General features: G+C 40.2%; 1 protein-coding gene across 5 annotated transcripts in view; it reads right to left on the reverse strand.

Moving 5' to 3' along the window:
- LOC140732326 (partitioning defective 3 homolog) overlaps nt 1–27,816 on the reverse strand; it is an 838,958-nt gene that overhangs the window by 438,815 nt on the left and 372,327 nt on the right. For 4 of the 5 annotated variants that reach the window (XM_073054817.1, XM_073054816.1, XM_073054818.1 and 1 more), the window contains exons 4-5: nt 16,523–16,698; nt 5,914–6,075 (exon numbers count right to left, since the gene is read on the reverse strand). In XM_073054817.1, the coding sequence (XP_072910918.1) occupies nt 5,914–6,075; nt 16,523–16,698 (338 nt within the window). The remainder of the gene's footprint in view (nt 1–5,913; nt 6,076–16,522; nt 16,699–27,816) is intronic. The other variant, XM_073054819.1, reaches the window with a different exon arrangement.

Raw genomic sequence — 27,816 nt, forward strand, 5'->3', positions numbered from 1 at the left:
GGACAGTGAGAGAGACTGAAGCCATTATACTCTGTAGATGTTATACATGATTTAAAATGACAAGCACTGGATCCACAAAAGGCTGTCATTCATTCACACGGAACCATCCATTTTAAAAGCTCGTCAGAATAAAGTACAGCTGTTAGAAAAGCACATAAACTTCCAGTCAAAATTACATGTGTAATTTCTCCACACCATCTTTATCCGCAAGTTGAAGCAAACCAGCTGGAAAAACTTACTGCCATACAACTAAACACATGCATACTTTTACTTGGCATTAAACACAAGGCCAGAAGGATACGGAATTTGCAAATAAAGCCCAATTTTAAAAAAAGTCCTCTTAAGTATTAAGTTACCTGAAACAGACAAGCACATACAAACACACACACACACACACACACACACACAGGCACACACACACACACTGACTCTCACACTCACTCTCACACTTTGCAGGTTTAAATTACCTTTGGCTAGTTAGGATAAGGAGGATGAGATTTAGAGTTTGAAGGGGACTTTCTTCACCCAGTGAGTGGCCAGTACCTGGATTGCATTTTCAATGGAATGCAGAGGTTGACACCATTTAAAAAGTGTCAAGATGAGCACTTAATTTGCCAAGGCATAGACTGCCATGGACCAAGTGCTGGGAGATTAGATCAATACAGAATGGTGCCCACTGGTCAGCATGCACAAGTTGGGCCAAATGGCCTGTTTCCATACATTTATTTCTATAATTTTTATCCTCAAATTAAGTGATACAACTGACATATCTGACAAGACTCAGGGAATGGAAATGAACCAAGAAACTAAACACCCTGAACATTAAGGATGCCGTAATCATTCTGTGCCAAAAAATAAATTCATTAATGTTCAATTATTGGGATTTGTGGATTCAGTTTTACTCCCTGCCACTTGATTTCCTTGGACAAATATTTTATTTGGAATGTGCATATTTTTGACATTTCACTTACTGAAACATAAAATACTGCTGATTGGCTTTTCTAAGTGCTCAGGAGGGAAATAAACTAATGTTCTGTTATTTACATTTAGAATTTAATAATAATCCTGTGGCTTTGTGGATAAGAGAGCTAGAATCCAGAGCAACACATAAAATGCTGGAGGAACTCAGCATGTCAGGCAGTAATTAGCTAATATATTGAAAACAATAAATGGCAATAATGCACGTTAATTCCTTAAAAGGAAACTTCTCCTGTATTTCCAAATCTGACCCAAATTAAAATAGCTCCTTCCTGATGAAGGGTTTCATCACAAAACATTGACTTTATTCCCTGTTATAGATGCTGCCTGACCTACTGAGTTCCTCCACCATTTTACGTGCTGCTCTGGATTTCCAGCAACTACAGTATCGACTGCGTTTAGGCTCGAGGCAGGGGTTTCCAACCTGGGGTCCATGGATACCTCTGTTAATGGTAAGGCTCCATGGCATAACCCCTGCTCTCAGGGCTGCCTGATATACTCCTGACCATTTTTTCTCTCACAAGAAAAGAAGGTTCAGACAGTTGACTAGGTGGTTAAGAAGGCATACAGTGCATTGGCCTTCATCAATCGTGGGATTGAGTTTAGGAGCCGAGAGGTAATGTTACAGATATATAGGACCCTGGTCAGACCCCACTTGGGAGTACTGTGTTCAGATCTGGTCGCCTCACTACAGGAAGGATGTGGAAGCCATAGAAAGGGTGCAAAGGAGAATTACAAGGATGTTGCCTGAATTGGGGAGCATGCCTTATGAGAATAGGTTGAGTAAACTCGGGCCTTTTCTCTTTGGAATGACGGAGGATGAGAGGTGACCTGATAGAGGTGTATAAGATAATGAGAGTCACAGATTATGTGGATAGTCATAAGCTTTTTCCCAGGGCTGAAATGGCTAGCATGAGAGGACATAGTTTTAAGGTGCTTGGAAATGGTTTCAGAGGAGATGTCGGGGTAAGTTTTTTTTTTACACAGAGAGTGGTGAGTGCGTGGAATGGGCTTCCGGCAGCAGTGGAGGTGGAAACAATAGGGTCTTTTAAGAGACTCCTGGATGGATACCTGGAGCTTAGAAAAATAGAGGGCTATGGGTAAGCCTAGGTAGTTCTAAAGTAAGGACATGTTCAACACAGCTTTGTAGGCCAAAGGGCCTGTATTGTGCTGCAGGTTTTTCTGTTTCTATGTTTAGAAGGAATGCAGAAAAGGGAAGTAAGGACGGTTTTAGTATTAACAGCTACCAGACCACATTTAATGACACTGGTACAAGAACACAATTCAAAAAGAAATAGGGCAAATCTTTGCAAAGAAGAAATATATGAGACATTGGACCTGGATAGTGGTGACTCCAATGTCAGAATACTGTTCATTGTATTGAAAGCAGAACTGAAGTCAATCATTCCCCAGTAGATGGTGGGAAAACTGGCCTTGTTGGGTCCAAATATCTCCCTCTGCAGTTGGATCTTGGACTTACTGATGAAGAGACCACAGGCAGTCTGTATTGGCAGCAACATCTCTAGCTCCATCACACTAAGCACCAGTGCGCCAGGACTGCTTGCTCAGCCCTCTGCTGCTCATACTGGTACCACACGGTGTACCGGCAAATCCAGATCATTAAGTCCGCTAACAATATAAAGGTGTCATCAGCAACAATAATGTGTCCGCTAACAGAGAGAAGGTGGAGTACTTTGTTCACCAGTGTAAACACAACAGCCTGAGTCTCAACATAGACATGACTAAAACAATGATTGTGGAAAATGCAGGCTAACCATTCCTTACTAAACATCAACGGCTTCTCTGTGGAGAGCGTTCCTTGGCATGCACATCACTGACAATCTCACACTAGCCAAGAGAGCATAGCAGAGCCTCCACTTCCTAAGGAGAATGAGACAAGTGAGGCTCCCCCCCCCCCCCCTGCACCCTAGCCCTTCCCATCCGCACCTTATTCTACTAGACCATCGTTGAGAGTGTCCTGACCAGCTGCGTCACAGTCTGGTATGGGAATTGTAATGCATCAGGTCACAAGACCCTGCAGCAGAGAGTGACAACTGTTGAAACCATCATCGGGGTCTCTTTCCTCCTCCCCCCACTCAGGACATATCTTAGAAGCACTGCACATGCAGTGCCTCCAGCATTGTCAAGGCCCCCTCTTATCCTTCGCACAACCTCCTTGATCTCCTGCCACCATACAAATGACTGCCATTTATTATAATAGTGTGAGTAACATTATCCTATCTGACTTAAACATACATCTCGCTCTTTGTGTTAACCTGTCAATCTTCAGGCCATGTCAAGCAGGGACCTGTGGTAACATGACCTTGTGACAGTATGTGCCATGTTTTGCACATTGGCTCCACAGTATTGTATAACTGTAGACACGTGTATGATTAAATGACAATGAATCTGAACTAGAAAATTGGTTGAGTTAAAGCTGATTGAGCCAGCAAAATTCCATAAATCCAATGGTCTCCATTCATACAATACTGTCCTGTGACTCTCCTTCCTTCAGAGATAGAACTGACAGAGACTCAGCACAGTGGTAACAGTTATATTGTCAATGCGCCAGAATTCTGGTCATTTGATCCAGCGACATCATTTCAAATCCCACCATGGCACTTAAGGAATTTTAATTCAAGAAATTAAATAAACATGGAGTCTATAAAATGGCTCATTTCAGGAATAGTTGTTGGGGATTACTCAGGAGTTATAAAATTATGTAGGTATAGCAGGTATAAATTCAATGATAACTAGTCTGAAGGAAGTAAAATCTGTTCACAACTTAACTGATACCTGAAGGCTCATGAAACCAGTCACCGGCTGTGGGACATTCTGATTCTGTCCCATTGAAACTAAGCAGGGGAAGACAATGTTATCAGTGATCATCGAAAACTTCAAAATGAGATTAGATAAGGTATCAAATGATCATCTCCTGTAGTTATACATTGTAAAAGGTGTATGCCTGCTACTTAATGCACTATTCAGGCCAAGTTCAGATTGCCACTTCATATCCTGGCTCGTTGCATATTTCGAAAGCCACCCCTCAACATTGCAACAAACGGGTATCAGTCATAGAGCTCCCATAGCAGAGAAACAGGCCTTTCAGCCCATTTAGTCGATGCCAAACTGGTTTTGCTGCCTGGTCTCATCTCGCCACACCCATCCAAATCCAGCCTTACCCCTCTCATTCATGTTCTTATCTAAACTACTCTTAAATGCTGCAATTGAACCTGCATTCACCACTTCCACTAGCATCGGCATTCTTTGGTTGTCTGGAGTTTGTGCTCAGAAGGGTGAAGAACAGACAACAGTGCAGAATATTCAAAGGGGTCCTGCTGGTTGGGATGTGCAATATTGTAAATGTGTAATTCCACAAATTTACCTGACTATATTCAAGATGTTAGAGTAGGTGATTATAACCATTGAAACTGCAAATAATTGCTCAGTGCTATTTATGTTTCAGTTATAAAGTGTTGCTTCAGGAGAGAGCGAGAGAGACTCTGTTGGACACTCTCTCCCTCAAAGGTTTACTGTGTGAATAAAGACTCTGATATTTTTCATTTATAGCTTCCATGTAGCTCAGTTCTAGTGATACACATCAGTATGAACATATCAATATCAACACATCAGTATCAATAATGAACACAAGGAAATCGACAGATGCTGGAAATTCAAGCAACATACACAAAATACTTCTGACGAAGGGTCTCGGCCTGAAACTTCAACTGTACTTCTTCCTATAGATGCTGTCTGTCCTGCTGTGTTCCACCAGCATTTTGTGTGTGTTAGTAGTAAACATGAACCCAGCAGATGGCTATAAAATCTACCTGGTTGACTGGAGCTCCCGTTTGCAGCTTTGCTGTTGCTTGCCTGGTGGGTGGTGAATGCTGATGCTTGGAACAAGTGGGGGGGGGGGGCAGGGTTGATGCTTTGCTGCTGCTTGTGTGAGGAAGGGGGAAGAGGGGGTTTTGGGTTCTAACATTATTCTGTCATTCATTCTTTGGGGTTTTCTTGGATGTCTGCGAAGAGTAAGAATCTCAGGTTGTATACTGTATACATTCTCTAATATTAAATGGAACCATTGAAAGAAAAGATGAAAAAACAGGATTATTTTAAGATTCAATCTCTAAATTGAGATCAGGAACCCTACAACAGGGAGAACAGAACGTTAACCCAATTTTTTTCTCTGTCATGGTACCATGTGAACATGTTCCTATAACTACCAACAATCCCAACAATAAAGGGGAGTTTGCATTTCAATTGATAAAGTTAGTAAGTCTGAGTTACACAAGTTCATTCCTTAATGATATCTACATTATAATGACAATCTGGCATTCTAGGATGTCCGCAGTAATCATCAGCATAGAGCCATTGTTTTTTTTGAAGTGTGCAATCATAAACAAAGACACCACCTTTCATTTACATTTCAGTAGCTAGCTCACAAAGCAGTAAGCTCTGCAGAATCCCAAATCTTCACATGCAGCTTCCTTGAGGACAATGAGCATATTTTTAAAATTACTTCAAGAACGAGCTCTGGACAGGATGACATAAACGAACAGTTGGCTTCTGAATGAATAATAGAGTTACGTAATAACCTAACCAGCACTTCCTCACACCAATATAATGGAAGGATTTTGTCAACAGAGGCTTTTTTAAACAAAGCTAAAATTTCCTCCAGAATTTGTGCAAAAACAACCTCTGAAATGGTGGCCCTCTCAAATACACCTTTGCAAAACTGAACACTCGAGAAAATTTATGAGTATGCCAATACTAGTAATTCAAATTAAATTGAGGGTCAACATCAAAATGTTAACACATCAGTCAAATGTTTCCATTACCTTCCATTTTTCTTTCAGATTTCTGGCAGACACAGGTATTTGCTCTCGGCTTTAATTGGCTTATCTTTGTAAAGCATACACTTCATTAAGTTACCTGCTCCTGCCGTTCCAGCCATTTGTCGACCATAGGGTGAGTGGCACTTAAAGATGATCGGGCATTGTCCCGTTGAAACTGATTTGACCAATGGCCTGCATCTCTTGGCAAACTCCTGTAATTGTCCTGCCCATTTACTGGATTTCTCGGAGTTGGCTCCTTCTACGCAACACAGAGTCAAAAAGAAACAGCATTATATTATTTCTAGCCAAGTAAACAGACAATCCACATGCTGTAACACAAGTTCTCTCAACTAAGATTGCTCATGCATAATATAACTTCAAAGAGAATGGATTTCTCTTTGTTCTTGTAATTATTTATGGAACAAACTTTAGAGAACGTATTTTTGTTAAGATTTACGTGAAGCAATATCAACACTCTAAATCAGATTCATTCTTGCAACAGCAACAAACTTTCTTGGTTAAGAAATTATCACCAGACCTTTGCAGAATAATTACATCAATTATTCAAATGTCAAAACCAACATAAAAGCAAAAGAGGGAAAACAACAGAGCAAAATTTAGTGGGAAGTTAGAGGATTGGGAAGCTTTTAAAACAAACAGAAGGCAACTAAAACAGCCATAAGGAGGGAAAAGATGAAATATGAAGATAAACTAGCCAATAATATCAAAAAGGATACCACGTTTTTTCAGATATGTAAAGAGAAAAAAAAACGAGGCAACAGTAGATATCAGACTGCTGGAAAATTATGCTGGAGATGTAGTCGTAGAGGACAAGAAAGTGGCCGACAAACTGAATAAGTATATTGCATCAGTCTTCTTCACTGTGTGAGACACTAGCCCCATACCAGAAATTCGAGAGCGTCAGAGGACAGAAGTACCCGGTAAGTATAGTTGCTATTACTAGGGAGAAGCTTGGGAAACTGAAAGGTCTGAAGGCGGCTAAGTCACCTAGCCCAGATGGATCACACACAAGGGTTCTGAAAGTGGAGAGATTGTGGAGGTATTAGTAACGATCTTTCAAGAATCCTTAGATTCTGGCATGGTTCAAGAGGACTGGAAAATTGCAAATGTCACTCCCTTCTTCAAGAAGGGATGGAGGAAATTATATGGAGGAAATTATAGGCCAGTTAGACTGACCTCAGTGGTTGGGAAGACGTTGGGAGTTGATTGTTAAGGATAAGGTTTCAGAGGCACTTGGAGGCACATGATAAACTGGGCCAAAGTCAGCAAGTTTTCCTTCAGGGAAAATCTTACCTGATAAATCTATTGGAATTCTTTGAGGAATGAACAAGCTGGATAGACAGAGAATTGGCAGATGCTGTGTGCTTGGATTTTCAGAAGGCCTTTGACAAGGTGCCACACATGCGGCTTCATAGCAAGGTAACAGCCCATTGTATTACAGGAGAGATACCAGCATGCATAAAGAATTGGATGAGTGGCAGGGGGCAAAGAGAGGGAATAAACTGAGCCTTTTCTGATTGGCTGCTGGTGACTAGTGGTGTTAGTGGTGTTCCCCAGGGGTTGGTGTTTGGACTGCTTCTTTTTACATTGTATGTCAATGATTTGGATGACAGAATTGATGGCTTTTGTGGCCAAGATCAGATTCATATTCAGATTCAGTTTATTGTCATTCAGAAACCACAAATGCAATGCAGTTAAAAAATGAGACAACGTTCCTCCAGAATGATATCACAAAAGCACATGACAAAACAGACTACACCAGAAAATCCACATAACGTTTGGCAATCCCCAATCCAGAGTCCGGAGAGGCAGCTGCGCATTAATATCGCGCTACCGTCTTAGCACGTTCCCCGGAAAGGAGCTCCAATTCCACCAGACAAAACAAGACCAAAAACTAAAGCTACAAGACCTGCACAAAACCACATAGTTACAACAGTGCAAACAATAGCATAATTGATAAAAAAACAGACCATGGGCACAGTAAAAATAGTCCAAGGATGTTAAAGGACTATAAGTTCAAAAGAAACCACCACACAGTTTCCACAAGTCCTCAGGGTCCTCGACAGACTCATCACCCCACGCCGGCGGCAGAAGGGTGTACCCCCTTGTAGTCAAGAAGGACTTAGATTAGAAGAATGGACAAAGAAGTAGCAGATGGAATACAGTGTCAGGAGTATATAGTCATGCACTTCGTTAGATGGAATAAAATCATAGAATATTTTCCAAATAAGAATATTCAAAAATATGAGATGCAAAGGGATCTGGGAGTCCTCGTGCAGCTGAGGGTTTAAGACACTGGCGAGACCTCACTTGGAGTAATGCGAGCAGTTTTGGGCCCCTTATCTAAGAAAGGATGTGCTGTCATCTGAAAGGGTTCAAAGGACACCCATGAAAATGATTCCAGGATTGAAAAGCTCATCATATGAGGAGCATTTGATGGCTCTGGGCCTGCACTCACAGGAATCTAGAAGAATGAAATGTATCTAATGTTGAGAGGCCTCGGTAGGATGTTTCCTTTCGTGAGGGAGTCTCCGACCAGATGGCACATCCTCAGAATAGAGAGACATCCAGTTAGAACCGAGATGAGGGGGAATTTCTTCAGCCAGAGGGTGGTGAATCTGTAGAATTCATTGCCACAGATGGCTGTGGAGGCCAGGTCATTGAGTGTATTTAAAGTGGAGGTCGATAGATTCTTGATAAGTCAGGGTGTGAAAGGTGACCAGAAGAAGGCAGGAAATGGGGATGAGAGGGAAATTTGATAATGAAAAAACTTGATGGACTGAATGCCCTAATTTTGCTCCAGTCTTATGGTCTAAATTACAGATGATTTGTAGAATCTTAAGGATTTTCAGAAATCTCTTTGTCTCAAGAAAGGATCTCACAATCTGAGGGAAATAAGAGCTGATGGGCAATGCCAAAACACCAGAGAAAAGGCACTTAATGCCAATATCACTGCAGGAACATCCAAAATTATATGGTTATCCTTATTTCCCTAAATAACAATTTTGCCATTATTTTCCACACGTTTCATGTACAGATATTTATTCTCTGTTTGATCAACATTTCCAATTTTGAAGCTTGAGTACTATTTTTAAACCAAAACTGGCACAAAAAAAATGTGGATTCCTCTGAATAATTGTTACCACTGTGCAGCAGTTTAGTGCAATACAGTAAAACTTGGTTGGAATAACCGTTTATTCAACTGCAAGGCTGAAACAAAATTCTGTGAATACTCAGCAACGTGGATAGTACAAGTTCACTACCTTCTCTTCTAGTGAGAAGTTATTAACTTCCTGTAGTCGATCAAGTGTTATTTTTGCTGAAGGGCCCTGATTTTTGGTGATTGTCCTCATAAAGGTTCTTAGTAAAAATATTCAAATTTTATCTCTCACCACAGATGCTGAGATGACCAGCTGAATTCCTCCAACATCTTGTGTGTGTTACTCTTGAATTCCAGCAAAAGATCACAAGACAGGAGCCAAATTCAGAATCAGATTTATTATCACTGGCATGTGACGTGAAATTAGTTAACTTCGCAGCAGCAGTTCAATGCAATACATAATGTAGTAGAGAGAAAAAGAAATAAATAAAACAAAAAAATAATCATCAATAAATCAATTACAGTATATGTATATTGAATAGATTTTTTTAAATGTGCAAGAACAGAATTACTATATATTTAAAAAAAGGTGATGTAGTGTCCAAAGATTCAATGTCCATTTAGGAATCAGATGGCAGAGGGGAAGAAGCTGTTCCTGAATCGCTGAGTGTGCGCATTCAGGCTTCTGTACCTCCTACCTGATGGTAACAGTGAGAAAAGGGTAAGCCCTGGGTGCTGGAGGTCCTTAATAATAATAGATGCTGCCATTTTGAGACACTGCTTCTTGAAGATGTCCTGGGTACTTTGTAAGCTAGTACCCAAGATGGAGCCAACTAAATTTATAGCCCTCTGCAGCGCTTTTTTTTGGTCCTGTGCAGTAGCCACCTCCCATATCAGACAGCGATGCAGCCTGTCAGAAAGCTCTCCACAGTACATCTACAGAAGTTTTTGAGTGTATCTTTGACATATCAAATCTCTTCAAGCTCCTAATGAAGTATAGCCACTGTCTCGCCTTCTTTGTAACTACATCAATATGTTGGGACCAGGTTAAACCCTCAGAGATCTTGACACCCAGGAACTTGAAACTGCTCACTCTCTCCACGCCTGATCCCTCTATGAGGATTGGTATGTGTTCCTTCATCTTACCCTTCCTGAAGTCCACAATCAGCTCTTATGTCTTACTGACGTTGAGTGCCAGGTTGTTGCTGCAACACCACTCCACTAGTTGGCATACCTTGCTTCCGTAAGCCCTCTCGTCACCGTCTGAGATTCTTACATAACAGTTCTGAATTGTCTTACTGTTTATACTTATTTCTCACCAACTATCAGTGACAAAAATCACTGCTATATTTCATTAGGAGTTTGAAGAGATTTGGTTTGTCAACTAAAGCACTCAATCTTGTATGGATGTACCATGGACAGCATTCTGACAGGCTGCATCTCTGGCTGGTATGGGGGGTGGGGGGGGTACTGCACAGGATCAAAAGAAGTTGCAGAAAATCGTAAAATTAGCTCTGTAGTACCCAAGACACCTTCAAGGAGCTGTGCCTCAAATAAGTGATGTCTATTATTAAGGGCCCCCATCACCCAGGGCACGTATTTATGCATATTTAAGGCAGAGGTTGACAGACTCATGATTGGTCAGGGCATGAAGCAATGGGTGGGGAAGGCAGGAAACTGGGGCTGAGAGGAAAATTGGATCAGCTACGACAAAATGGTGGAGTAGACTCGATGGGCCAAATGCCCAAATGCTCCTTTATCTTATGGTCTTAACACACTTCAATACTGTGGATGCAAGTGCTACTGAGTACTGAATCAGAATCATGTTTATTATCACCAGCAGTTCAATACAATACATAATATAGAAGGAAAAAAAGATAATAATAACAATAAATAAATAAATATAAATCCATTACAGTATACGTATATTGAATAGATTAAAAAATCATGCTAAAAACAGAAATATATATTAAAAAAGTGAGGCAGCATTCCTGGGTTCAATGTCCATTTAGGAATCGGATGGCAAAAGGGTAAGAAGCTGTTCCTGAATCGCTGAGTGTGTGCCTTCAGGCTTCTGTACCTCCTACCCGATGGTAACAGTGAGAAAAAAAGCACGCTCTGGGTACTGGAGGTCCTTAATAATGGACGTTGCCTTTCTGAGACACTGCTCCCTGCAGATTGCATCTGCATAACCTCGTGTGTTTAAACAACAGAGAGTGGTAGGTGCCTCGAAGGGGCTGCCAGAGAGGGTGATAGGTGCAGATACCATAATAGAATTCAAGAGGCTGGATACATGAGCATACAGGGTATGAAGGGATAAGAACCATGCAAAGACAGAAAATAAGCGTTTCAATTCGGCATTGTAGCCGACTGGTGGTGTAGTGACGTACACACTGGCCTTTGAGGAGAGTCGTCCCATGTTCAAATGCAGCCGGTCCTTGCACACTTTCCATCAGTGCTGGCTGAGCATCGAGCTAGCAACTTGGCCTCGTTAAAAACAGACAAAAATGCTAGAAACAGCAAGGTTGCTGCCTGATGCGCCACAATTCTGCATTGTTGGCTGAAGAACCTGTTCCTTTACTGCACTGTTCTACAAATATCACCTGTATTTCTCTCCCCACAGATACAGCTCGAGGTTCTGAGCATTTCCAGCATTTTATATTTTCTGCATCAACTACATTTCATCTGAAATACTTTTTGGGCTACTCTCTCTGAAAATGAGCACAGATTGTATCACTAAACTGCAAAGAAGCAGAAGTGTCATTCTCCTTCCTCACATCAATTATGGCCCAAAGTGATCTGTCATCTGTATTTCTCTCAGTCCACCTCCCAAATTAATGGATTTAGAACAATTAATCCACTGAACATTGCCCGTCATAGTGCCGCGCAAACCTCTGTCATTTTCATTTGCGAAAATTAAGTACATCTGCAACCACACTGATAGACAATTGATTCAGTAAAATAAATTTCTGACATTGCATATGATGGCACAGCAGATGCTTTAAAAACAAATAACAATTTCCTGTATGCACAGAGTAGAAACTAATATATAAACCATTCTAAAAGGACAGTGCATTAACAAGCATGTGAGAGGGCAGGACACTCATGCTGCTAATTTTACAAGAACAATTCTCCAAATCAGATGCCTGCATCGAAGTATGGATATTGTTGACCTCAGTATTATGTGTATATCAAATAATTCAGTTAGTTTAGAGCAGAACAAGTGAGCCGGGTTTCAAAATGAATCCATCAGTTCTTTTTTTCACTGAAGCAAAACAAATGAGGGGAGATCTATCAAGTTTTCAATATTATTTGTTTTGAAAGACAAAACTGTGAAGGATTGTTTCTTATGGAGTGATAAGTCGTCAAGAAATAGACAGAGGAGGATTATCACCAGAAGATTGATGGGGAAGTTAGGAAATTTCTTTTCTCATAGGGGGTTACCAGAATATAAAATGTTTGACCCCAAATGACCACAGAAACTGAGGGGATAGCATAAGGGTTTGGTTAAAATCTGAAAAGGAACAATATTTGGGAAGGGGAGAGGAATGTAATTAGGCATTTGATGAAGTGACATCACAATGTGACTAAATGGCCTCTTTCTGTAATGCATTTTCAAAGGGTGTTATGAACCAGGCTAGAAAAATATATAATCCACAATACAAGGGCAGGTTTTCTTTCAAACTCAATTGGCCAACTACTTCACAGGAGAGATGAAAGAACACTTTCCATCACAGTCCAAATGATATACAATCATGTTCTAGTGATATTTCATATATTGATTAGTTAATCATTATAGCATTTTGTTAGGTACAGAACAGCCTCCTGCAGCATGTCTTTTGAAATCATGTAAAAGCTGGACCCCAACTATAACCCACTCCATTATAAATAATGGAGTTCATTCTCAATCATCTGAAGAATTTCAGAATCACCTCACCATTTCATTTAAGCCTCTATATTTCATCACCAAATAACAATACTCCAGGCATTTTACTGCAGACATATAAAATTTTAGTGTTTCAGAAATATTTCAGTGATTGTTTCTTACACCGTTTAAGGTACTTAAAGTATATTTATGATTAAATTTTTGCTCAGATTACAAATATAATTGAGAAATATTCCATTGTATTAACATCTGATTCAGTGAGAAGATGGCAAATTAAAAGAAGAAATTTGAATTAAAGGTTGAAGGTTTACACCATGAGAGCTCAGAAATAGCAGCCACTTAGTAAAGGGAATAATCATTGCACAAGATTAGAGTTTACATTGACAGATAATATGTACTGGAATAGGATTACCGAAGTGAAATTTTTAAAAGTAAATTAATCATAAAAGGGTCAATATGCATCACTTTACTGAACCATCTTCATAACAATTTAGCATACTGCTATTTTCAAGGCGACGCTTTACTGCCACAGTTCTATAAATCAGTCTTTACAGTTAAGTAAATTACATGCTCTCATTCGCTTGTCCTTGGAGAATGCAGGCTTCACTATTTTCTTGCTCATTCAAAATGCCCTTCGGACCTGCATATGGTGTTTTCATGCTATTAATTTTACTTAGTCTGAGTCATCTAAGAATTCAATACTCAAACCAAAGAAAATGGAACAGCAATGGTGCTTTTGAATTAAATCACATATAGCCGGGAAACAGGCCCTTCAGCCCAACTGATCCATGTACTTGCCGGAATGTTTACATCCACCATTACCACTCCCTCTGGCAGATCATTCCGTAGGGCCAATACTCTGTGTGAAAAAAATTGCCCCGCACATCACCTTTAAATCCTTCCCTTCACAGCTTAAACCTAAGCCCTCTTGTTTTGGACTTCCTGATCCTGGGAAAGATAAGGTGACCATCCACCTTATCTATGCCCCTCTTGATTTTAAAAACCTCCATAGATAGATAGATAGATAGATACTTTATTCATCCCCATGGGGAAATTCAACATTTTTCCAATGTCCCATACACTTATTGTATCAAAAACTAATTACATACAATACTTAACTCAGTATAAATATGATAGCATCACCCTTGAGCCAACCCTGCTCCAGTAGAACAGTCCCAGCTTATCTAACCACAGCTTCAAATTCAATCCTCTCCCCCCCCCCCCCCCCCGGCACCCCCCCAAGTGCCAGCAACATTCTCAGGAATCCTTTGTGTAGCCTCTCCAGAATAGTAATGCCCAGGTATCACCCACGGAAGGGCATCTTAAGAGCAAAAAAAAGGCAATTCTGAATGAAGTTAGAGACAAAATCAAATTCATGCCAGCTATGGCGCAGTTTGCAGGTCATTATTTCCTACAAGATGGAACCTAACATCATAAAGGACTGCGTTGCTTCACTCCCTGAGGAGCTGAATGTTTTTCATCCATGTTTTGAAAGAGAGAATAAAACTATACCTGTGCAAATCCCTGCAGCACTTAGCAAAACTGATATCTGGCTCAGAGGCTGACGTCAGAACATCCTTCAAGACAGTACACCCCTCTTGGCGTCAGGCCCCCATCGTCTACCTGGCAGGCCACTAAAAACCTGTGCCAACAAATTGGCTGGAGGATTCAAGAAAAGCTACAAACTCTCAGTGCTGCCAGTCAGAGGTTCCCAGCTGCTTCAAAAGGGGCTCAATCATATGCATGCCCAAGACGGGGAGGGTGAGCTGTCACAATGACTACCATCCAGCGGCACTCACATCAACTGTGATAAAGTGTTTTGAGAAGTCGGTCCTGTCTTGGATCAACTCCTGCTTGAGCAAGGATCTGGGCCTGCTGTAATTGCCTATGACCACACCAGTCTAAAGAGTCTGCAATTGCACTGGCACTCCACTCGGCCTTGGAGCATCTGGACAAAAGCAATACTTATGTCAGGCTACTGTATATTGATTACAGCTCGGTGTTCAATACCATGATCCCCTGAGTACTGATCAAAAGCTTCAAAGCCTGGGCTTCTGTACCTCTCTCTGCAATTCCTTGGCTTCTTCATTGAAGGATCAGTCAGTGCAGATCAAAAATAACACCTCCTTGCTGACTATCAACACAGGCACACCTCAGTAATGTGTTCTTTGTCCACTGCTCTACTCTCTCAACACTCACGACTGAGTGGTTTGGCACCGCTCAAACACCATCTATAAATACGCCGATGAGACAACTGCTGTTGGCAGAATCTCAGGTGTCAGTAATAATAGTGCTTCTGACAACTTTCTTTCATGTATACTACTCTACAAAATTTAATGTCATCCACAAGCTTACTAACCAATCCACTTATATTTTCATCTAATTATTTATTATTTTTGACAAACAACAGAACACCCAATTATATTTGACAAACAGCAGGAAACCTCACACTGATCTCTGCAGCACATCCCTGGACACAGGACTCAGATCTGTAAAACATGCCTTCACTACCATCCTAACTCCTTCCATCAAGCTGATTTTGTATCCAATTGTAAACACAAGGTAGTCTGCAAACACTGGAAATGAAGAAGGGTCTTGATCAAGGGTCTCAGCCTGAAACACCAACTGTTCATTCCCCTCAAGGCCTGCTGAGTTCCTGCAGCATGTTGTATGTTACTTAGTATCCAATTGGCCAGCTCACCCTAGATTTCATGTAATTTCAGCTTTCAGATGAATCCTGTCAAAGGCATTGCTGAAGTCCATGTACACAACATCTACAACCCTGCCCTCATCAGACCTCTTGGTCACCTCTTTAAAATACACAATCAAGTTCATGAGACACACTTTCCTGTAGACAAATCATGCTAATGATCTCAAATCAGTCCATGCCTTTCCAAATTTATGGAAGTCATGTCCCTTGGAATCCTTTCCAATAACTTTCCCAGCACTAATACTATGCTCAACAGCTAAAGTTCCCTGTCTAGTCATGCAGACTTCCTTTCACATCAGCCATCTTCCAGTCTACCAGTACCATACCCATGGCTTAGAAAGAGACAAAAGTCTCTGCTTTGGTCCAAGCAATTTCTTATCTTGCTTGCCACAAAATACCAGAATAGACCTGGTCACACCTCAAGGATTTATCCACCTTTAATTGCCTCAAGGTCATCAACAAGTTTTCTTTAATTTTATTGATAGGCTTCAAGATATCACTGTTTTAATTCTTGAACACCCTCACTTTTATGGATTCCTCCATGGTTAACATAGATGAGAAATATTCATTAAAGACCTCACGCATCTCCAGCAGCTCAAAGATGACCAAAACAATCCTTCCGGAGATCTATTCCTTCCCTTGTTACCTTTTCGTTTGTCTAAGTGCACTAAAGTAACCTTTTAGGATTCAACATCATCTTATCTGCTAAGGATCTCTCACAGTCTCATTTGCTCTTCTGATTTCCTTAAGTGTGCACCTACACATCTTATAAGGGAGCCTCTTCATCCCAGCTACCTACCAGTAAGCATTTGCATAAATGGCAGAGAGTCTTTTTCACTCTAACAGGAACATGTTAACAGTAGCAGCATTTTAAAAGGGGCATTTTATTTGGAAGAAAGTAGATTAAGACATAATCAGGTTAGTAAGTTTTGAATGAAGCAAAGCAAAATGTCCAAACACAGCATTAAGAGAAGGTTGCGGGCACTCACCTTTTTTCTATCAAGGCTACTTGATGTCTGGCTTGGCTTTGGAAAGCCTGGTGTTGTTGACCAACGAGTAGGGTTTTTGCGAGATGGTTCTGCAGAGTTGAGATTAGGTCCTGATACCGGGGACAGAAGACCAACGAGAGCAGGGTCGCTGCTACGTCGCACATGGAGTGGCATATCTGATGGGAGGAAAGGGCAATTGTAACTTTACCATTTTAAAAAATGAAAACCAGTATAAGGCTGCAAATGACCGGAATGAAACTTCAAAAAAAGTAAGCCACTGGCAACTGCTGACCTCTCATAGAGCAAACTCAATATTCTCTTGAGTGCTGAGGAGAAAAATCCAGTAAAATGCATCTTATTCCCTCACAAATTCATGTCTATTATTTCTAATGAAAGGTCAGCGATCAGAAACTGAGTGGGTTTTTTATCCTTCTCTCTACAGATGCAGCCTGGCCAACAAAGCATTATCTATTTTAGATTTCCAGCATCTACTACCTTTTTTTTTGTTTGGATTTAAGTTCATTTATTTCTTTTCATTGCAATTTCAATAAAACCTCCTCATTCAGTTGTAAAGACACTTTTAATGATACTCACAAACTAGATTATCTCCCAGATGGATAAAAACTGGCATATTATTCTGGGAAGGATACAATACCAGAAACGCAGATTAGCAGGTGTCTACTTGCAGAGCTAATACCCACACATCAGTGGAGATGTTCCTCTTAGAAGAACAGAGTGGGTAGAAGGGCCTGTTCCTGTGCAGTACTGTTCTAAGTTTTACGTTCTAGAAGGGAGCTAACAGGCACAACAGGCCTGTAGCCTGAAGATCGTTGACTGGAATTTCTGCAATTTTTATCACATTATCAACAGCAAAATACGAAACTACACTCCGTGGCCACTTTACTAGGTGCCTCCTGTACCTAATAATGTGGCCACTGTGAGTACATTTGTGGTCTTCTGCTACTGTAGGAGGCTCGATATGTTGCACACTCAGAGATGCTCTTCTGCACACCACTGTTGCAAGGTGTAGATATCTAAAATTTTATCACCTTCCTGTCAGCATGAATCAGTCTGCCATTCGCCTCTGGCCTCTCTCATTAAAAAAGCATTTTCGTTCCACATACCTGCCATCCACTAGATTTTTTTCTTGTTTTTCACACCATTCTCTGTAAACTCTAGAGACTGTTGTGCATGAAAATCCCAGGATATCAGCAGTTCCTGAGATACTCAAACCTCCCCATCTGGCACCAACAATCATTCCACGGTCAAAGTCACTTAAATCACATTTCATCCCGATTCTGATGTTTGGTCTGAACAACAACTGAACCTGTGACCATGTCTGCATGTTTTTATGCTTTGAGTGGCTGCCATATTATTGAATCATTAGGTATTTGCAATAATCAGCAAGTGTAACTGATAAAGTGGTCACTGAGTGCATGTGACAAAACGTTCCCTAATGTTGTTTAGTTGGATCTGGCCATAAACAAAGGATTGTCTGGACAAATGCAGTTTTATCAATACATGCCAAGTTTTTTTATATAAGGGTCTTATAAAATAATCAGCACACACTTATTTTTACAAAGAAGATAGATGACTTTCTAAGTTTAGAAAAGCAATACTCCACTATAGTGACTATTCCAATCACCAATGCATACTTAATGACCTAATGCTTTAATCTAGTTACTTGTACATCATCACCAACCAAACTAATTCACACAATGACTAAACACTGCAGATACTAGAATCTGAAACACCATACAAAACACTGGAGGAACTCAGTGTGTCGGGCAGCACCTGTGGAGAGGAACGGACGGTCAACGCTTCAGGTCCAGATGAAGAGCCTCAATCCAAAAGTCCATTTCTCTCAAAAGCCGCTGCCTGACCCATCGAGTTCCTCCAGCACTTTGTGTGTTGTTGTAGTTAGAATGCCATAATGCAAGTGGAGAAGAGGAAGCATGCTCATTTTCCTGACAATTGATAAGAGCAGCTCCAAGACAGGAAAAGAGCCATGTCGTGGTGGGAATGGGACTGTTTGTAGGATTGAGTGTGACAGCAAAAGTTCATTGAAATTTGAAGTACCAAATATACACCAAAGAATGTATTACAGTCACCTGATGGCTCTGCTATTGATCTCACAGGAGAATACTGTCACTATTGCAAAACTCAACTAATCTAACGTACCTGGGACTTCACAACTGCAGGATCAGCAGATCTCTTGACCATTGGATTTTTAATATTCCAGCACACTTCTCAAATATCAAAGGTCAAAGTAAATTGATTATCGAAGTACATTTTGACATCAATGGTTCTGGAGTTGAGAGGGTAAACAGCTTCAAGTTCCTCAGCATCCACATCACCAAGGACCTCACGTGGTCTGTACACACCAGCTGTGGGGTGAAAAAGGCACAACAGCACCTCTTTCACCTCAGAGGGTGGAGGAAGTTTGGTACGGGCCCCCAAATACTAAGAACTTTCTACAGGGATACAATTGAGAGCATCCTGACTGGCTGCATCACTGCCTGGTATGGGAACTGTACCCCCCCTCAACTGCAGGACTCTGCAGAGAGTGGTACGGACAGCCCAGCCCATCTGTAGATGTGAACTTCCCATGATTCAGGACATTTACAAGAACAGGTGTGTAAAAAGGGCCCATAGGATCACTGGGGACCCAAGCCATCTATTCCAGCTGCTACCAGTCAGAGCTGACTTGAGTGTACTCTATATTACATTGACTGTTCTATTATAAATTACTATGACAGCACATTGCACTTTTAGATGGAGACAAAATGTAAAGATTTGTACTCATGTATGTGAAGGATGTAAGAAATAAAGTCAATTAAATATGTCACTATATGCAACCCTGAGAATAATTTGTGCAGGCATACCATAATAGAATCAATGAAAGACCTCACCCAACAGGGTAGACAAACGACCAATCTACAAAAGACATCAAAATGTGAAAACACAAAAGAGATAAACAATAAGAAGAAATAAGAAATAAATAAACAGAGGACTTGAGATGAAGAGTCCTTAAAAGTGAGTCCTTGGTGTGGGAACAGTTCAGTTATAGCACAAGTTGAGTGAAGTTATCCCCAATAGTTCAAGTGCCTTATGGTTGAGGGGTAATAAACGTTCCTGAATATTGTTGTGTGAGTCCTGAGCCCCCTGTATTTTCTTCCTGATGACAGCAATGAGATCATATCCTAGGTTGTGGAGGTCCTTGATGATGGATGCTGCTTTCACGTGGATGTGCTTCATGGTTGGGAGGGTTTTAACCATGATCGGCGGGGCCACATCCACTACCTTTTGTGGAATATTTCATTCAAGGGCATTAGTGTTTTCATATCCGGCTGTGATGCAACCACTCAATATACTCTTCAGCACATGTCTATGGAGGATTGTCGAAGTATTAGATGTCATGCTGAATCTTTGCAAGCTTCTCAGGAAGTACAGGCACTACTGTGTTTTCTTCATAATTGCATTTACGTGCTGGGCCCAGAACAGATCCGCTGAAATGCTAACATTGAGGAATTTAAAGTTGCTGACCCTCTCCACCTCTGCCCTCCAAATGAGGACTGGCTCACAGAGCTCCAGCTTCCTCCCCATGAATTCAATCATCAGCTCCTTGGACTTGCTACCATTGAGTAAGAGGTTGTTGTTGTGGTACCTCACGCCCAATTTTCAAGCTACCCTCCTACATGCTGATTCCTCACCATATATAATTTGGCCAATGACAGTGGTGTCTCCAGCAAACTTACATATGGCATTGGAGCTGTTCTGAGCCACACAGTCTTAAGTGTAAAGTGAGTAGAGCAGGGGGTTAAGTGCACAGACTTGTGGTGCACCTGTGCTGATGGAGATTATGGAGGAGATGTTGTTGCCAAACCAATGTGTCCAGGGTCTGCAAGTGAGGACATCCAAGATCTATTTGCTCAAGGAAGTATTGAGACCAAGGTCCTGAAGCTTATTGATTAGTTTTGAGGGGATGTTTATTGAAGACTGAATCATAGTCAATAAAATTGCTGTCTAGATGCTCCAGAGTTGAGTAAAGAGCTAAAGAAACAGCATTTGCTGTGGACCTGTTGTACCAGTAGGCAAATTAGAGAGGATACAAGCTGCTTCTCAGGCAGGTGTTAATGTGTTTCATCGCCAACCTCTCAAAGCTCTTCATCACAGTGGACGCACATGCTACTGGATGGTAGACACTGAGGCAGATTGCCATGTTCTTCTAGGGCACCAGTATAATTGAAGGCTGTTTGAAGAAGGTGGGTACATCAAACTGCCAAAACCACCTAGTTGATCAGCACAGGTCTTTGGTACTCGGCAAGGTACACCATCTTGGCCAGATTCTTTCCGTGGGTACACCCTCCTGAAGGATGCCCACATGTCGGCCTCAGATACTGAAATCACAGAGTCACCGGGGCTGTGAGAGTACGTGAAGGCTCCTTCATGTTTCGATGGTCAAAGCCAGCATGGAAAGCATTGAGCTCATCTGGAAGCGGAGTACTGCTGCTGTCACCTATGCTGTTTGATTTCACTTTGTAAGAGGTGATCGTATTCAAGCCCCACCTCAGCTATCCAGCATCCTTCATTGATTCAAGTTTAGTGCCGAATTGCTACTTGAGATGGCCTTCCAGAGATTGTACCTAGATCTCTGGTGTCCTCATAGAGTGATCCAAAGTAGAGAGAGTGAGCAGTTTCAAGTTCCTGGGTGTCAAGATTTCTGAGGACCTAACTTGGTCCCAACATATCAATGCAGTTATAAGTACACTCAAAAACTTCTACAGATGTACCATGGAGAGCATTTTGACAGACTGCATCACTGTCTGGTATGGGGGGGGGGGGGGGGGGGGAGGTAGGTGGGGAGAACTACTGCACAGGACCAAAAGAAGCTGCAGAGGGCTGTAAATTTAGTTGGCTGCATCTTAGGTACTAACCTACAAAGTCCCCAGGACATCTTCAGGGAACAGTGTGTCAGAAAGGCAGTGTCCATTATTAAGGACCTCCAGCACCCAGGGCATGCCCTTTTCTCACTGTTACCATCAGGTAGGAGGTACAGAAGCCTGAAGGCACACAATCAGCGATTCAGGAACAGCTTCTTCCCCTCTGCTATCTGATTCCTAAATGGACATTGAACCTATGAACACTACCTCACTTTTTTAATATATATTATTTCTGTTTTTGCACAATTTTAATATATTCAATATACGTATACTGTAATTGATGTACTTAATTATTTAATATTTTATTTTTTTCCCTTCTTCTTCTATATTATGTATAGCATTGAACTGCTGCTGCTAACTTAAGAAATTTCACAACACTTACCGGTGATAATAAACCTGATTCTGATTCACTTGGTCACCAGACTTGAATGCCTCTGATCTCACCCTAGCAGACTGCGGAACTGATACATTTTTGGGGGGATTTTACATAGTAGAATAATAAATTTTCCATTGAATTTGGTGGGATATGCAAAGGCAGCATGGAGAAAATCAGAAGCTGGGGCCCCAGTGACAAAAAGGAAGCAGTAAATGATGATGGGAATTGGGGTCCGAGGGAGTTTAAAGAGAATGCAGGAATTATGCCCAGCGAGCCAGCTGTGAACCACTGATAGTTCTGAATAGTCAAATGAAAGATTAACATTGCTTTACTGTATCTTTGAGTAGAGAATTTTTTTAATACCACCTGCTGCTATTGGGCATCAGTTCAATATGATCCCTGGTGCCTAATAACTGTGATTTAATTAACTTTTAAATTAAGAGGTTTTAATTAACTTTTTAAACATTATATATTGCTTAAAAAGACTGAATTATGCATATGATTTAAGGAAAAGCTGAAATGTGAATAAATGTCAGGATTTTGCAAAAAATAGCCTTTATTTAAAATCCCTTGTACTTTGAAATATTCACCAAATGTAATTACTCTAGCCGCACAATGTTTATTTTAGGGCCAGATAGTTTGCCTAGCAGTAATTAAGGCTTAGTATGCTATTAAATAATCAAGTGGACCTCAAGTAGCTATGTGTAAGATTTTCTGGACATTTTTTTTCACAGCATTAGTTCATAATTAGCTGAAATTCACAATGGCTTCAGTCATTTCCCATGAGTACATGAATTAGGCTATAAACATAGCAGCCCCATGGTATTCCACTGAAACTGACAGCAACCTTAGGATCTCCACATTAAATTATATATGCATTCAAAAACTGAGGTTTCTCTCATATCACCAAGTAATATTTTGCAAAAGAAGGGTTTTTTTTAAGATTAAATGTAAGCACTTTCTCAACAATTAAGATTTTAGTCTGTGTCAGCAAAAATAAATCACACCACAGTAAGCCTGTTACATCTATCCCCATATTTTACCCGATAACTGAGTCAGACAGGGTTGGGTAGTATCAGCTTTCCAGATGAGATGATGAGAAATTTAATGAGCCAGGCTGATGGCTTAGAAAGACAATTTTTAAAACTAACTTAATTTTATTTTAGATAAAACTAAGTTATTTTCAGAAAGGCTACGATAATTATTTAATCGAAAATGTAATCTGTGTTTTATTTCTAACCAGCAACATTCATTTGAATGATACTTTCGTTACTTCAAGTGCATACTTTTTCTCTCCCAAAATGTCTCATGCATGAACACGTTATAAAATATTAATTCCTTAAATGATTACCAATGCAGAGATAACCTCAGAAGTATTTACTGTATAAAAATTTTAACGCCCAATGGAATCCCTTACAGATAGACTACATTTAGATTTTTCAAAAATGTTTTCATGAGACACTGGAGCTTGGGAATGAAGAAATGTACAAAATATTCCATTCAGAAGGAGCAAGACAGCATCCCTCCAGTTGTGTAACAAATGGGCCAGGGAAACAAAGGCCATTTTAGTGCTGGATCCATTAAAGTACCACAGAATCATCACAATGTCACTTGCAAGCTCCCAAATTAGAGGTATAGTTTTGTCAGGAATGCTTTTAATGACAAATAGGATCCTTAACAGAAGTTATCAATCCAGGTATCGATCACAGATGTATCGCTTGGAACCCTGACCCATTTATTCTCCAATCCATTTTGGTGGAAGCTTTCATTGACTTTTGTTTGGTTTACTTCCTATTCCAGAAGTTATTGTATTTTTAAGTGCCCAATTTATACTCATTTTCAGATTTTCTGATCTGCAGATGACAAAAACAAAAATCTTGCAGAAAGTGGCTAGCTGAAAGGGATAGATACAGGGCTATTCCTCCAAAAATAATGTCAAGGGATGTTAATGTGCATGTAAGAAACAAAGTACTAACATGTCAACCACTTCATGACAAACAAAGCAAAGACTTTAAAATTTCTGGCTAAATCTTCAAAATCTGGATAAGTTTTACGGCAATACATAAAAATTCAAAGTCAAAATGTTTCCGCGACATTTGTAAAATCAAGGAAGATTTTCTGCATCTGACAAGATATTGTTCAGAGAAGTGGACAGAAATTGTATAATTCATTTATTTAAAAAAGTTTGAGCTTTAGGCAAAAATAATTGTGAAGCTAAACTTTTCAATAACTTGAGGTTTAGTATGGTTTGGTTTAATGAAATGACCAGCCTATTAAATATATCATTTTTTCCTCTTCAGCATGTTTGCCTCCAATCAAATTGATTTTATATCATCAATCCAAGTGCTTGAAAAGGTCAGGAAGCTGCAGACATATTTAACAATTTGTTTCTTCAAAAAACAATGTTGAAATACCAGGAGATTCTGATGGTGAGCTCAAAATACCAGTAAAGCAAATGATTAATAACTGTTTCAGTCACTGAATGAACTGGAACCTGAACATTAAAATCTATTAATCTGAAAACACGTGGTTATTATTTTTCTGATATTGATGCACAAATTCTTTGAGAGTTAATTGATATTTGTTTTGTATATGCACTGTACAAATCCAATACAAAATTCATCGATTCAAAACTTTATTCTGAATGCGCCTCTTTTTTTCCACTTAACTAGGTTTAACATTTCATGCTTTTGACTTGAAGAATCAACATTAAGGACAGCGGACTCTGAAACTGTGAAACAAATGTACAAAACCCAGTGTGGGTTATTCCACTTCTTAGAGGGGGCAATGCACAAAGAATGCTAACAATTCCTTGTCTGAGTGGATAAAGTCCTGATGAAGGCTAACTACTTAAATATTCCACTCCACAGATGCTGCCTGACTTGCTGAATTCCTCCAGCATTTTGTGTGTACTCTACAAGAATTCCTTCATCTGCAGAGTCTCCTGCGCTCAGGATCAGAAATTGACAGTAAAGGGAGGATGGTAGAGTTATTGGCTAGGACTTTACAGAGTTGGAGACAGACAGCTGCATAAATATGCTTCAACAGGCACTGAGATTGAGTTTCTATATTTTTTGGCACAGTTCTTATTTACTTCTCTATGCACTTGCACAAGAAAGGCTCCAGTTTCCACTATAATCTACTCTAACCAATCATTTTACAGCATATGGTGAGGCTACAAAATGACAAAGGTTTTCTGCACTCTTTGAGAAATCATTCCACTTTCACTGCAAGCTGGTAGTTGAGATCACAAGATGTGCAGCACAGGGAGAAACATGCAACCAACCATTCTCTAAGTGTCACTTGACCTCCAAGAAGTCTTCTGATTCGGAAAAACCAGTTCAGCAATGAGGAATGTGACTGAGAAAATACACTCAATGGCCACTTCATTTGGTACCTCCTGAGCCTAATAAAGTGTTTACCGAGTGTATGTTCATGGTCTGCTGCTGTAGCCCATCCACTTCAAGGTATGAAGTACTGTGTATTCAGAGTTGCTTTTCTGCACACCACTGTTGTGAAGCCTTGTTATTTGAGTTACTGTCACCTTGAACCAGCCTGGCCATTCTCCTGTGACCTCTCTCATTAACGTAGCATTTTTACTCACAGAACTGCTACTCACAGAATGTTTTTTATATCGCTCACCATCCATTGTAAACTCTAGAGACTTCTGTGCGTGAAAATCTCAGGAGATCAGCAGTTTCTGAGATACTCAAATCACCCCCATCTGGCACCAACAAATATTCCACAGTCAAAGTCAATTAGATCATATTTCTTCCCCATTCTGAACAACTGAACTTCTTGATCATATCAGCTTGCTTTTATGCACAGAGTACTGCCATATGATTGGCTGATTAGATATTTACATTAATGAGCAGGCAAACAAGAGTACCTAACGAAGTGGGTACTGAGTAGACATTAGCTATTTATGCTTTTCAGTAGCAACAAATATTTGAATTTTGTTAATTTAATAATGCATTTAGCATACGTAAGAGAATAAATTGATGTAATACTTTTTCAAGATGTATGAACAAGCTCACATCTAAACTCTTTAAAAACAGTCATTGATAACAGGAAAGGTAACATACTATTAAATTTAGGTGAAGCATTCTGCTGTCTCATTTACAATACTACTGAATCAGTTACCAGTTTCCTGATGCAGAGTAACCCAAACCTTTCATTTCATCATGGTAATCCTGAATGTACACATACAGTTTTCATCAGCAGGATCTTTCCTTTGAAATCATAGAGATTGTGTCAGCATGAACTATTATGTTTATCTGAAGATAATTAAACAGTTTTTCTATAATTCCTAAAGAAAACAGTGTATACAATAGGAAAGAAGTGACATTAAGATCACCCGTGTTTGTGCAATAGCTGAATGACAACCTGCTACATCATGTTTTCAAATACCTTAAGAAAAACACCCATGATTAAGACCAGAAGACATAGGAGCAGAAATAGGCCATTTGGCCCATCGAGTCTGTTCCGTCATTCAATCATGGCTGATCCTTTTATCCCCTCCTCTGCCCCACTCCACAGCCTTCTCCCTGTAACCTTTGATGCCATGCCCAACCAAGAACCTATCAAGCTCTGCCTTAAATACACCCAACGACCTGGCATCCACAGCTGCCTTGGGAATTATTTCCACAAATTCACCACCCTCTGACTTGAGAAATTTCTCCACATCTCTGTTTAAAATGGATGCCTCTCTATCCCGAGGCCATGCCCTCTGTGCTAGACTCTCTGTGGGAAACATACTTTCCACATCTACTCTGTCTAGGCCTTTCAACATTCAAAAGGTTTCAATGAGATTCCTCCCCCCACACTTCTAAATTCCAGTGAGTACAGACCCAGCGTCATCAAACATTCCTCATATGGTGACCCTTTCATTCTGGTTATCATTCTTGCAAACCTCCTCTGAACCCTCTCCAATGCAAACACATCTTTTCTCAGATGAGGAGCCCAAAACTGTTCACAATACTCAAGGTAAAGTCTCATCAGTGCCTTATAAAGCTTCAGCATCACATCCCTGCTCTTGTATTATAATAATAATAATATACTTTATTGATCTTGAGTAGGGAATCCTTTCATTACAGCAATATCTAAAAACACTTAGCAGTGTGCAGACTTAACTAATAATAAAGTACAGAATAATAATAATGTACAAAATAATAAAACACAGACTATTGTACTATGACGTGTGTTCTGTGGCACAGAGATGAACTGTTGTATATTCTTATTGCATTTGGTAGGAAAGATTTTCTGTAACAATCCTTCTGACAGCAGCCTGCATGAAAGACCTCCTGAAATGAATGCTAACATTGCATTTGCCTTCCTCACCACGACTCAACCTGCAAGTTAACATTTAGGGTGGTCTGCACAAGGAGTCCCAAATCCCTTTGCATCTCAGATTAGTGGATTTTCTCTCCATTTCAGAAAATAGTCTGCACATTTATTTCTTCTACCAAAGTGCATGACTATTCATTTTCCAAAATTGAATTTCATTTGGCACTTTCTTGTCCATTTTCCTAATCTAAGTCTGTCTGCAGCTTCCCTGTTTCCTCAACACTACCTGCCCCTCCACCAAACTTCATATCATCTGCAAACTTGGCAACAATGCCATCTTTTCCATCATCTTAAATCATTGACATACAGCATAAAAAGAAGCGCCCACCACATCTTTGTATCCATTACTACCTCTCCAGCATCATTTTCAACCATCCAATATCCACTATCATCTCTCTTTTACTCTTTTTGTATCCTCTTTTACATTACTGTCTGGCTTACCTTCATATTTTATCTTTTCTTTCTTTATGGCTTTTTAAGTTGCCTTCTGTTGATTTTTAAGAGCTTCCCAATCCTCCACCTTCTCATCATTTTCTGCTATATTATATGCCCTCTCTTTAGGCTTTATGCTGACTTTGACTTCCCTTGTCAGCCACGGTTGCCTCATCCGCCCTTTAGAATACTTCATC

Source organism: Hemitrygon akajei, chromosome 8, assembly GCF_048418815.1.
Source record: "Hemitrygon akajei chromosome 8, sHemAka1.3, whole genome shotgun sequence".
In the NCBI taxonomy this organism is placed as follows: Eukaryota; Metazoa; Chordata; class Chondrichthyes; order Myliobatiformes; family Dasyatidae; genus Hemitrygon; species Hemitrygon akajei.